General features: G+C 44.3%; 1 protein-coding gene across 2 annotated transcripts in view; it reads left to right on the plus strand.

Annotated features, from left to right (window-relative positions):
• The window catches only part of LOC147435857 (LRR receptor-like serine/threonine-protein kinase FEI 1), a 42902-nt gene extending 30751 nt beyond the window's left edge, over positions 1-12151 (plus strand). For both annotated transcript variants that reach the window (XM_086488768.1, XM_086488769.1), the window contains 9 exons: positions 7883-7954; positions 8032-8103; positions 8266-8337; positions 8430-8557; positions 8996-9157; positions 10291-10623; positions 10944-11192; positions 11456-11589; positions 11685-12151. In XM_086488768.1, the coding sequence (XP_086344894.1) occupies positions 7883-7954; positions 8032-8103; positions 8266-8337; positions 8430-8557; positions 8996-9157; positions 10291-10623; positions 10944-11192; positions 11456-11589; positions 11685-11903 (1441 nt within the window). In that variant the 3' untranslated portion in view covers positions 11904-12151. The remainder of the gene's footprint in view (positions 1-7882; positions 7955-8031; positions 8104-8265; positions 8338-8429; positions 8558-8995; positions 9158-10290; positions 10624-10943; positions 11193-11455; positions 11590-11684) is intronic.
• The last annotated feature ends 628 nt before the right edge of the window (positions 12152-12779 follow it).

Below are 12779 nucleotides of genomic sequence, written 5' to 3' on the forward strand. Positions count from 1 at the left end.
GTTGGTTCTGCTACCAGAACTTAAGGTAAAGGACTTGACGGCCATTCCGTGTGCAGATAGAGTAAGGCATACTTGAGCTTGACAGTGTTCGTTAAAGAGAGCTTAATGGTCAAGTTGTGTGCATCATTAACTAGAGCACTTGAGTCTGGCGGTGTTCACTAAACAAGTTATCCATGATTGAATGCTTTGAAGATACGACAGATGTGGTTCAGAGATTTTTGATGGGCAGCTACCTAATGATTAAGCTAGACAATTGATGTTAGGGTATAAGCCTTCTTTCATTTTTTTTCATATGTTTATCAGTTATGTGAGTCTGATGATGGGTAAGGAGCTTAAGGTACCTGTAGAGCAGATGTAGATTAAAGTGCAGTTGGCACAGACCGGAGGCTGTGCAGGTTCAGAGGGGGTGGATGTCGTGCAGCTCCACTGCCATGTAGAGAAACAGAGCAGAGAAATGCAAGCTAAGCTTCTTTGAAGCCTACAGATTTAATGGTCAGTGATCAGGGCTTGTTAATAGGCCAAGTTTAATGATTAATGTATGCGAGATGCGGCTTAAAAGGGCCAACAGATGCCTTAATGATGCAAAAAATGAGTATGCTTGAAGTGAGCATAGATGGAAGATTATGATCTAGAAATGCAGTGCTTGAACTGCTCTACCGGCTTGTCTTTACCGCTCGTCGATTAGGGCTACGGTAAAGAAGTTATGGCAGTTTGAAGTTTAAGTCAATTGCAGATCCGTACTGGATTGGGCAACTGCAGCTGAGGTGGCAGAAATGAAATGAATGCACAGGCCTAAAGTGCTCACTTTGTGGAGCGCGTCAGTCTTTTCAGATTAGTGATCGGAGTTACGATTGCCAAGTTATTGGCTATTGAAGATGCACCGGGGGTTGGCTCCGTACCAGTCCAGTCCGCTCAGTCGGTGTGCCATCTGAGAATTTTATAGCCTCGGCGAGGTTTTTATGCAATTTGAGAAGTCTAATGGGATTTATGGCTTGACAGGCAGAGTCCACTGTCAATTGTCGCGACACTGTTGAGCTGGGTGATTTCGGGATTATTTGAGATGCTGTTACGGACAATAAAATTCACGAAGATATTGTTAGTCGAGGGCGGCTGAAGAAAGATGTGGTGCTTGGTGATGCTTTAATCGATACGTACGCCAACATTGATGCCTACTGCATTTCCTTGGCCAGCATTTACGCCAATGCCGCCCAATGAAGGAAGCGTGGCGATGCTTTGGCCAATATGTAGGCCAAATGTGGTACCCAATGAAGCCCTTTGAGAGCCGCCCGAAGTCTCGTGCTTGGCATTGCCTTGGCCGATATGTATGCCGTGGCTGCCTGCCCAAATGAAGGCTATGGCCGATATGTATGCCAAATGTGGTTCCCTACAAGGGCATAAAGCCCGCCGCCCAAATAAATAAAAGGAGAGGCCGCCCAAGGCCATTGTCAAATGGCCACCCTAAATTAATAGGTGTGGGAACAAAAAGAAAAGGAGGGCCATGGAGGCGGAACCAGTGAGCAGAGAAACAGAGGGGGCGAGACGAGCTCGCGTTGGGCAATAGAAAGGGCGACGAACCTCGCCGATGAAGCGTAGATGCTCAAGACTCTGTAGCGAAGTGATTTGGTCCGCGTGCTGGCGATTTTAGGGCTGCTCCGCACTTGAACTGCCATGTCATCAGGACGGGTTCCACGCCACATGAGTCACGGCACCGTGACTGATGGGCCGAGGCAAAAATTGATGGGGGGGCTATTTTTTAGGGCAGTACGAGAGATTATTGAGAGTATGAGCGAGATTAAGAGTATGAGGGAGATGAAGGGCATGAGCGAGATGGGAGGCATCAACGAGGGAAGAGCGGGGCTCGGAGAAGCAAGGAAAAGAGCCGATCTCTCTTTCTCTCTCTCGTCCTTGGCTAGGCACTTCCTCTCGCTCTCGTGTTGGAGAAATGAAGCAAGGGCAAAGTGATAACGGAGGGTTTTTAGGACTCAAGAAGGAGGAAGATCGAAGAGCTCGGAGGGAGAAGGTTGAAGAAAAGCTCTCTCTTTCTCTCTCTTGTTCTCGGCTAGCAAAACAAGAAGAGGTTACGAAGAACCAAGGCAGGGCGAGGGTTACGAAGGATAGTAAGAAGCAAAGGGGAGGGCCTTCTCCCGCTCTCTCTTGCTCTCGTCTCGCTCTATCGCTCTCAAGCCACGACAAAAGCGGGATATCATGTTCTCATTGCAGGCAAAAGCAATATAGCAATACTCTTGGTCGGATTTGTGAAGATTAAGCTCCATAAGCTGGAGATTTGCCCTAGTAGTGCTGCTAATGGCAGGAATTGTGATCTGGAAGTACGCAAAGGAGTAGTAAGGTACAAAGGAGAGAGGCTAATCTCTCTCTACTGTATTTGGGAGATACAAGGACATCAAGCAAGAAATTTCACCAGATTGTATGTCCTGATCAGCTTCAAATGGCTCTAATGGCAGGCATAAGTGAGAAATTTACAGTCGTGATCTAATTTGAGAGCATTAAACTCTCCTAACACCATCAGTGCCATTAACGGCAAACATTTGTAATCGAATTTCACTTCGGCTAATCATTAGCAGCTTAAAACATTCCGGTTGTCAATTTTTAAGCATTTAAGGTGTTTTTCGAGTCTTCTGCTTTGTGTTTTGCATCCAGTCTCTCGCACCTTCCACAGCCAGAGGCCCGGCGCCTGCCCGGCTCACGTAGCGAACACATATCCCCCGACAACGCTTTCTACGACTGTGTCATGCCAAGGAAGAGACATGGAATGTGACTTCCTTGAATGCATACTTTTCAGCTTTTCATGAGAAATCCGCATATATCGGTGCTCATCCATGGGTGAATCTTGCTCAACGGACAATATGGCATGCCTTTGGAAAGGGATCACATAAAGACGCCGACTAAAATACAGGAAACGATCACGAATGAAACACTCGAACAATGCTGTTGACTAATCATACGAACACATAGTACTTCCTGTGAGAGTTCTTTGGAGCTAGGCTCGAGAGCCAAGATCGGTTCTTCGGGATCTGTCGAATCATCTTGTGGGGGTTTTGTGGACCTCGACTCGAGAGCCAAGATCGGTTCTTCGTGATTGATCGAATCTTCAATGAGGTTAGCTTCACTAGAGAAAGCTCCAACTAACACATCATCCTTGTGAACAATCACATCATCTTCATGCAAATCATCATGCTTGTGAGAAATCACATCTTGATCATGCAAATGATCATGCTCATCATTATCATGCAATTCATCATGCTTGTCATTATTATCTAAATCATCATGCTTATCATAATCATGCAAATCCTGTGTGTCATGCTTTGGAGAAGAAGAGACTGAGAGAGTCCCCTTTTCTCGAATCTCTTGCATTTGTGCCTGCAATCGAGAAAAGAATCGGAACAAGGGGGCTTTCCTTTCGTTGTGCTCACGCTCTTTTTCAGCTCTTCTTTCTTTGTGTTCACGCTCTATGGCTGCCTTTCTTTCTTTGTGTTCTGCCTTTCTTTCTGCTTTTCTTGCTTTGCGTTCTAACTCCCTGTCCATCATCATCTTATCGAAAAGCTCGAGAGAAGTTAGTGCAATCTTTGGCGTAGATGGGGAAGGGGGATGGTCGGAAAAACCTTCTGGTGGGGAAAATTCTTCTTCGCGTCTCTCATGCTCATCACCTCCAAGCCAAGTATCCATTCCGCTTCGAGTGATGACCATCCACTGAAGTCTTGGGTTCTCAAGTTCACAAGGAACTTGGGTTCTTGGGGGTCTTGGTTCTTGGGGTTCTTGAGTTCTTGAGGTTCTTGCGGGTCTTGAGTTCTTGAGGGTCTTCTTTAGCTTGCAATCTGTGTTAGAGAAGGATCTTCTCTTCACCCGAGTTCTTCTCTTTTCCGCGGGGGCACCCCTTGGTGGCCTTGCGCTCACACCAAGGTTGCTTTTTCCCACCTCACGTCAATTGGCCAGCCGCTAAGTGCACGGTCCACTCTCAATGAGTGAAAAGAGGCACAAGGGGAGGCTGGACAAGCCCTTCTTCTTGTGTTTCTTGTCACTCTTCAAAACACGATTAGGAATCGACACGCCCAAGAGGTCTTGGGTTACGTGCGACCTCAACAAGCAAAAAAAAATATGTGGTTCTTGTGGTTCTTTCCTTGAGTGATACAGAACACTGCCGAAGCTCTGATACCAATGTAAGGTGCAGCGGAAGTGAATGTTGAACTTTGCTCAAGATGAGGGCTCCGAACTGTGCTCAAGGGTTCCTTTTACTGACGGAAGGAAGAGCCTTCCGTTCCTTTAGTGAGAGAGTGCAATGGACACAAACAAAGTGAATGGACACTGTGAATGGAAGTGCATGAGACTGAGAGATAGAGAGAGAAGAGAATACGACACGAGAATGTTGTCAAACCCTCCTCCGAAGGCCCCACTCTCTATGGCGAGAGCGGTCTACTTATGATTGCACAAATCTCTACAATGCTTGGACTTGCGGACGATGTCGACGATGATGAGGATGACGACGAGACGGGCTGAAATCTGAAAATGGTAAGGGTTGAAATCTGCAAATCTTTATCTGCTGAATTTTGACTCTATGTCGGTGACGATGTCTATGACGACGATGCGACGACGACGCGCTGAAAACGTAGATGCTGAAATCTGTGTTTTCCGGGCTGAAACTGCAAACTTCGCGGAATTTGACCGTGCGGTGAGGATCTGCTGCGGGAAGGTGAGATCTGCAAGGTTTGGGGTTTCCACTGCGGAGTCTGACTGCTGAAAACTGAAAACACTGGTGGTATTGCTGCTTCTGTCACGAAGATCTGCAAAAACGCTAGGTCTCTGGCTGATCCAAAAACGCTAGGTTGATTTGGGGTTCTGCGGTGGAAATCTGCTAACGCTAGGGCTGATCTGCCGTTGTGGGGGAATCTGCTAACGCTAGGGCTGATCTGTTGTCTACTGTCCCCGTGAATCTGCAAAGTGCAAAAACGCTGGCTGATCTGATGCAAAAACGCTAGGCCTTCTGCAATGCTAAAAACGCTAGATTTGTCGCGGGGGTCGGTCTTGCTGAGAAGTTGCCTGTTGAGCAAGGTGCTCTTGCTGCCTCTTTTGCCAGAAAGTGGTAGCGCTAGGTTTCTTATATACAAACTTATGAAATTTGCCCTCCCTAGTTTCCAACAAAAGTCACTTAAAAATAATAAGTGAAAAATGTCAAAAATAGGGAAAATAGGTCTATGCACTGTAAAAATGCTCCTGATGGGTTCTGATGGAAATCTGATGATCATGTTGTGTGCAACTAGAGGATATGCATCTACTCTAAGTGTCTGGGTATGCACGGTCTGCGAACAGACTCACAAAAGTGCCAGATCACTTCCTATTCTAGATTGACTTGATTGAACTGAACCCTGGTCATGTTGTAGCTTGTCCACGGACACATAGGGTTGGATGTGTCACGTGACAGCAGCACCAGTGCCTCACCTTAAGCATAAGCATGAGGGGATGTCACATGCACACTTGTTGAATGTGCCATGTGGACACGCTAAACCTACTTCCAAAGCCAAACATTGTTTGTAGATAGTTGAGCAATTCTGTGAGCTCAATCACAAGACCTGCATGCCTGGACAAGTCCATTATATTCGGTTTTTTGTCAATTGGAACCCTTGTGCGTAAATGGTTATACACGTATTTGTCAGGTGTTGTTACACTTTTGTGGGTCCGGCAACACCAGCATGTAGCATGTAGCTTAGGATAATTGCAATGTGTCGGGTCTTGTTACCCGATCCCAAGTCAAATGCATCACTAGGTTGTGAGGTACAAGTCTGTCAGCACGCTAAAACTATGTGTGCGCGCATGTGCATATTCGTGCGTATTTAAAGAACAAGTCAATTGACATGCTCCTCGAGGTTTAGAGCCACACAATTTGAGGGTTTTACTCTTGCAAAGCACAAGGCAGGTGCAATAAACTCAAGACCCGCTTCCCTCTCACCATGTTGCCGGGATCATGACCTACGTAATTCGAGGTCTAGCTCTCACACAGAGGAGGCATGGTGACTTGGGGTCTCCTCTCTCTCTCTCTCTCTCTCTCTCTCTCTCTCTCTCTGCTATGCTGCGGGGTCTCTGGGTCTCCTCTCTCTCTCTCTCTCTCTCTCTCTCTCTCTCTCTCTCTCTCTCTGCTATGCTGCGGGGTCTCTTCTCTACATGCCATACTACACCCACCTATCCATGCCATACTACACCTCTGGGGTGGAGCTAGCCAGTATTTTGCATATGATGGTTGTACTCCCTTGCACATCTAGTTTGAGCTCCATCCCCCCATCCCTCATACACACGTATAGACTTAGGATAACTGTAATGTGTCGGTCTTGTTACCTGATCCCAGGTCAAATGCATCACTAGGTTGTGAGGTATATGTCTCTCAGCACGCTAAAACATATTTGTGCGTATTTAAAGAAAAAGTCAATTGACATGTTCCTCGAGGTTAGAGCCACACAATTTGAGGGTTTTGCTCTTGCAAAGCATGAGGCAGGTGCAATAAACTCAAGACCCGCCTCCCTCTCACAATGTGCCCGAGATCATGACCTAAGTAATTCGAGGTCTAGCTCTTACACGAGGCATGGTGACTTGGGGTCTTCTCTCTCTCAGCTTCAGTTTTTTCAGCTCTTTGTACTTTCTGTACTCGGACATTGTATCAGATTCACCAATTGTAACTTTTCGGTCTCATAGGTCACTTTGGCCTCTTGAAGACGTTAATATAACATTTCATCTCTCTCTCTCTCTCTCTCTCTCTCTCTCTCTCTCTCTCTCTCTCTCTCTCTCTCTCTCTCTCTCTCTCTCTCTCTCTCTCTCTCTCTCTCTCTCGCTCTTTGGGAGTTTGGTACTGGATGGAGCTAGCTAGTATTTTTCACATGATGGTTGTACTCCCTTGCACATCTAGTTCAAGCTCCATCCCTCATACCACGTATAGAACCCAACAAACCCCCCCCCCCCCCCCCCCCCCCCCCCCCCCCCCCCCCCCCTCCCTCCTCTTTCTTCTTTTGTAGCATGTTTATGTTGAATTATCAGCATTTTGCCTTTTTTCCGGCAGAGAGGATACAAACATGTACACCGTTTTGTCTCAGATTGGACTTCGGCCTCTCAAAGACATTGACAAAAGTTTTCTTTCTATTCTTTCTTTCTCTCTCTGCCAGGTCTCTTGCTCTCTCTTTGTGTTTTTGTTACAGGAGGCTTCCCCTTCCCTCTCAGGACCAGGGTGACCCCATCTGGGTTATTCCATCCTGCAGAAGGCTGGGTGATCGTAGTTGGAGATTGCGTAAATCCAGTTCTCATGTATCTATCGCAGCCACGTATCAGATCTGACATCCTCTCTCTCTTTCCTCTACCTAGGCCACCTCTCTCAAGGCTGGGATTGGATTGGAGAGGTGTCCATCTACCAGTGCTGTACCAGCTGCTCATATTGCTATGGGGCATCGATCGCTATGATTCTGGGAGGTGTAGCACCTGCCAATTGAGAGGAGAGGCGTCCTTGTACTGTGCCGCGGTTGGCTGTGGCTTCCAGTCATTTTCTGCTGCCACTTTTGACAGTTTCTCCCTCCATCCAACTTTTTTGATAGTCTTATTGGTGTTCGGAGAGCTTAGGATTGCCGGGGGTTTATTGTTAGAGGTTGCCTTTTTTTAAATCTTCAAAGTAGATGTGCAGGAATTTGAAAATGTTTATTTTTCTGGAGACTGGATGCCCGCTTGAGCGGCCTGAAGTATGATAATGATCTTTGGGTTTTGAATGAATATTTGCTGTATATGAAGCTGTTGTTAGGTTTTTAGCTTTTCAAAAATTTCTACCTAAGTTTCTGGTTTTTGTATGCTGCTTTTAGGCATTCAAGTGGTAAAGCTAATATCAAGTTAAGTTTGACAGGTTGCTCCAAGACAACTACCTAAGTGGACAAATTCCTTCGGAGCTTGGGGAATTGCTGGAGCTGAAAATATTGTATAGTCTTTTATTCTTCTCAGCACTATTAAGGACCTACTTGGCAAGAATTTTTGATAGAAGTTGGCTAATTTCAGGGACATCTCAAGTAACTCGCTTAGTGGTACAATTCCGGAGTCTCTCGGAAAGCTTAAGAATCTAACCAGCTTGTATGTATTATAGCTTTTGTGACTTTCACTTCCCTTCCCAAAAGATGTTTGTACTGTTTAGAGACTAGAGTAGAGAGTTGGCACAGACAAACCTATACAACTTTGTTGTTGGTAATAATTGTGCACGATTGACTTACCTTGCCTTTCGATCCTATCTTTCAGCAATGTTTCAACAAACTTTTTAGCTGGAGAGATCCCTGAAAGTGGTGTATTGAGAAACTTTGGTGAACAATCGTGAGTCTGTCTTCAGCTTTTCTTTCCAAACTTAATTATACTGATTTTGAAGGTCTTTCAAAAGTTAGCCTGACCACTCATGTTGTTGCCAGGTTTGTGGGAAATATGGGCCTTTGTGGTCAGCAAGTTGGTGAGATATGTAAAAGTCAGCTGGTAGAGCCCTCGATGACTCCTGATTCGTCGTCCTCACCTTTGGAGGGGGTTCCTGGTCCTCCTTTTGGTATGAAGATATTCACGCTTTTGCAGAGATCTTCCTTTCATTGGTTGAAGTGTTAAAAATTCACAGTGCCTCCGTGAACTAGAAGAGAAGGTGTTTTCTGATGTGGAAATCTAGACAAGCTTCTGCTGTTGGTTAGTGGGGAACTGTAATTGGCCTCGTAGGCCAAAGTACTGACAGTTCATTATTGGTTTACATAGATGTAATTTATTTGGAACATGGTCTCCAAGCGTTTACTTTTAATTTTCATTTATGGTGTAGGTAGAAGTAATTATGAGGATCATTTTCCACTCTCCAAGTATTTATTTTTAGTTTTCAATTTACCTATGTAATCATCTGCTGATGCAGTGCTCGTTCTTTCCCCTCACATGTCTTGCTACCTCTCCCTGACTGATGTTATGATGCCTACAAACATCTCAGTTGACCGGTTATTTGAAACAGGTTTACGGCGGAGGTCATCCAAGTCTTCCACTGAGTTTCTCATCAGTGCTCTTGTTACAGTGGGCCTATCACTGCTCATTGCACTGATGTGTTTTTGGGGATGCTTTTTGTACCATAAATTTGGGAAGAAGCGGAAAGGATTTGAAGACATTGAAGATTCTGGTGAGTGCAGCTTTCTGTGATCGGTTACATTTCTATCATGAAAGCAACTTGTGCAGTGGTTATTAAGGTGCTATATTTTGCTGCAATGGTTTGTGGTTGCCTACTTACCTTGTGCATGCCTTGTAATTATTGCAATTTGTCCAGCGGTTATTAAGGTGTTGTATTTTTCTGTAATGGTTTGTGGTTGCCTACTTACTGCGTGCGTGCCTTATAATTTTATGTCCCAGTAACTTTGTCAAGTTACTGGGATAGGCATATTTGTGACATTGAAGCATAGATTTACTACTTATTGAGGTGCTGCTCAATGTTCTTCCCTGTAAAAATTGTGTAAATGTTTCAGTTTTTTCTCCTGACTAACAGCAGTTTGCTCTTTTTGGGCCTTCTTATGAAGACATGGCTTTTTCTTACTTGGGGATGTTTATCTTTTGTATACATTGTATCTGCAATAAAGCAAGCTTTTTCATGGCGGTAAGTCATTCACGCTTTAGATATTATTATTTTATACCAAGTTTTGTGTACTTTATGAAAGATTTACTATTAAAGCATTAAACATTACAAATGGCTGGGCAATGTTGGTGTACTCTGAAATCACAATTTTCTAGAGGGCTGTGCAAACAGGGGTTGTTTGATTAGTTTATTCTTACAGCCTACTACATTCTTGACCTTTATATCCTTGTGGAACTATAAGCTTGAGGAGATCCTGATAGAGTGCGATCTTTAAGAAATTCCAGGCAATTGTTACATCTTACATGGGGATCCAAAGGTTGCAATGTTGAGGAAGTCTGTGCCGTGCCTATTAGAGTTTAAAAAAGTCTGCAGTCACAAACTATTTTGGCCTTAACTGAACTGGATTTTTGTCCTCTTTAGCTTGGACATTGAATGAATTGAGGGAGTGAGACATTTTGGATGAAAGAAGGGAGCAGTGCCTCACTTTCAGTATCTTATCACAGTTACATATGGTTGCTTTAGTGTTGATTTGCATCTTCCTACTTAAATGGGTCTTTTGGCATTGTTGAGTAGATTTGGATATTGGTCATCCAAGGCTACGTAACGTTTTAAAAGCTTAGAGTAAGATTAGAGTAAAACATGGTAATGGTGTCACGATTCACTGTGTTGATTTTGCCACTTTGTAGGTGCCACAGTTGTCATCTTTCATAGTGACATACCATTTACATCCAAAGAAATTATCCGAAGGATTGAATTACTGGATGAGTCTCACGTGATTGGTCATGGAGGCTTCGGAACTGTGTACAAGCTAGTCATGGAGGATGGCAGTGCATTTGCTGTAAAGAGGATCGACAAGGGCAGCCTGAGTTTTGATCGCCTTTTTGAAAGGGAGCTTGAGGTTCTGGGAAGCATCAAGCATCGCAATCTGGTCAATCTCAGAGGCTACTGTAATTCTCCTTCAGCCAAACTACTGATCTACGACTATCTGCAAAATGGGAGCTTAGAAGAGGTCTTGCATGGTAATTTCTTTCCAGATTTCCGCACCTTGTTCACGAAAAAAACATCATTATTATCAACCGCTATTACTTCATTGGGTCAGAAATAACAACACTTCTTCCAGACTGTTTAAGTGGCCATGGCTCAAGGAATGAATGATTTTGTAAATGTATTGTAGCCCTAGGTGACAGGCATGATGAAGTAGGCCAGCTATGTGTAGCAGTGCTTGCATGTTGGAAAGTTCTATGCTGTGGATTTAGATTTACCCATATTGTGATTGCAACTTGTTTGCAGACGCTAATTCGACTCGTCTGTGGGTTGCTCTTTTGAAATTAAATTGCAGATTGTGAGGATGTTACCCTGGGGTGGGGAGCAAGGCTAAAGATTGCTTTAGGGGCTGCTAGAGGGCTGGCATATTTACATCACGATTGTTCTCCCAGAATAATACATCGTGATGTGAAGTCCAGCAACATTTTGATAGGAGAAAACCTTGAACCACATGTGTCTGACTTTGGCCTGGCCAAATTGTTAGAAGACAACATCTCACATGTCACTACTGTCATTGCTGGCACGTTCGGATACTTGGCTCCAGGTATTAACTTGTTGAAGACCTTTTTTGTTGCTGTGTACAGATGGGCATGCTTAATGGCGGGAGTTTAGGTGCGTGTGTGGTGCATGTGTATGAGAGCATATATTGGCACTGAGTTTTACACTGGTTTTGGGCACTGATGATGTTAGTGTAAATGGGCTTTTCCTGGATTCATCTGGTGCATATGCTCAAAATTGGGGATGCTTGTTTGATAATAGTCCTGTGAGGGTTAAATTGATTCACGTCTGATTTTTGATTAAACACAGAGTACCTTCAAAGTGGTCGAGCTACAGAGAAGACGGATGTTTACAGCTATGGGATAGTGCTTTTGGAGCTCATCAGCGGAAAGAGACCAAGTGATGCGTCTTTTGTTGAGAAAGGACTGAACATAGTTGGATGGGTACCTTATGAAAATGCTTTTGGTGCTTTGGTTATGATTCCCTTCCACTTTAATTTAGATGCAAGCATGAGATTTGCTTTGTGCTCTGATTACAGGCAATCTCCCTGAAAAAGGACAAGTTATGGAGGGAGATTCTCGATCCTCGCTGTGAAGGGGTCTTGACAGACAGCCTGGAGGGGTTAATTCAAATTGCAACTCTTTGCTTAAGCCCAATGCCTGATGATCGGCCGACGATGCATGAAGTGGTCAAGATGCTAGAAGCTGAGATTCTATCTCCTTGCCCAAGTGATTTTTATGATTCCAACTCGGACTAATTCTTGCATTCAGCGTATTTTTGGCTTGGAGGCAGTATGTTGTGCAATCGATCAGCATTTCGGCTATTTATTGATCATTCTTTTACTAGAATAAGTTCTTGGTGCAAGAGCATTGCCAGTCATATTGGCTATTTTGGCTGTATATCTTTGTGAATGTATTGTAAGGCCACCGTGTAATTAATTTGTTGGCAATTCCAAACTTTTCTTATTATAATCATGGAACACGGTGTATTGATTTTATGTGTGAACTGGAGGTTTTGATAGGGTTTTTGAAAGTTCTTTTTTTGTTTCATTCTAGGTAGATGTGTGGGTTGCATAATGGGGATTTCTTGGTGGGCTTTCTTTCAATATGCATTGAAATCAATAGGGGAAAGAGATGTAGAAGTCCGTTAGTTCTTGGGAGTTGCATTTGTTGAAAACGAAACGTAGTAGAATTCCAGTGTGTTATGATGAGCCTTGTGCAAACACAGGTTGTGTCTAGATGCCAACAAATGCAGGTTGCTCAAGTTGACAGCCCAGGACATCAATGATGGTTATGAACTCAAAAATTTTAATGTTTTGGATGCTGTTTGCTTCTAGAATCTGGCCAACATTAGGATCACACTAGGTGTCTGTTTCGGCCAGTTTCAGCCGTGGGTCGTTGCGTATAAGTTTCTTCGCAACAACAATAAAGCTTGCTTCGACTCGATGGATAGGATTTAACTCAATTCCATATGCCATGGTGCAAACATACCCGCATGGTGAATATTTCCTGCCCGGATCTTCGAGGCATTGAATCAGGCATGAAATCTGAGTTTCCCCCCTTGGTGGGCTATTATATTGTTCTCGTACATGATGAAGTGTTGTGATCTCTCTCCCCCCCCCCCCCCCAAATCT

This window comes from Adiantum capillus-veneris, chromosome 18 (genome assembly GCF_014529385.1).
Source record: "Adiantum capillus-veneris isolate H3 chromosome 18, ASM1452938v2, whole genome shotgun sequence".
Classification (NCBI taxonomy): Eukaryota; Viridiplantae; Streptophyta; class Polypodiopsida; order Polypodiales; family Pteridaceae; genus Adiantum; species Adiantum capillus-veneris.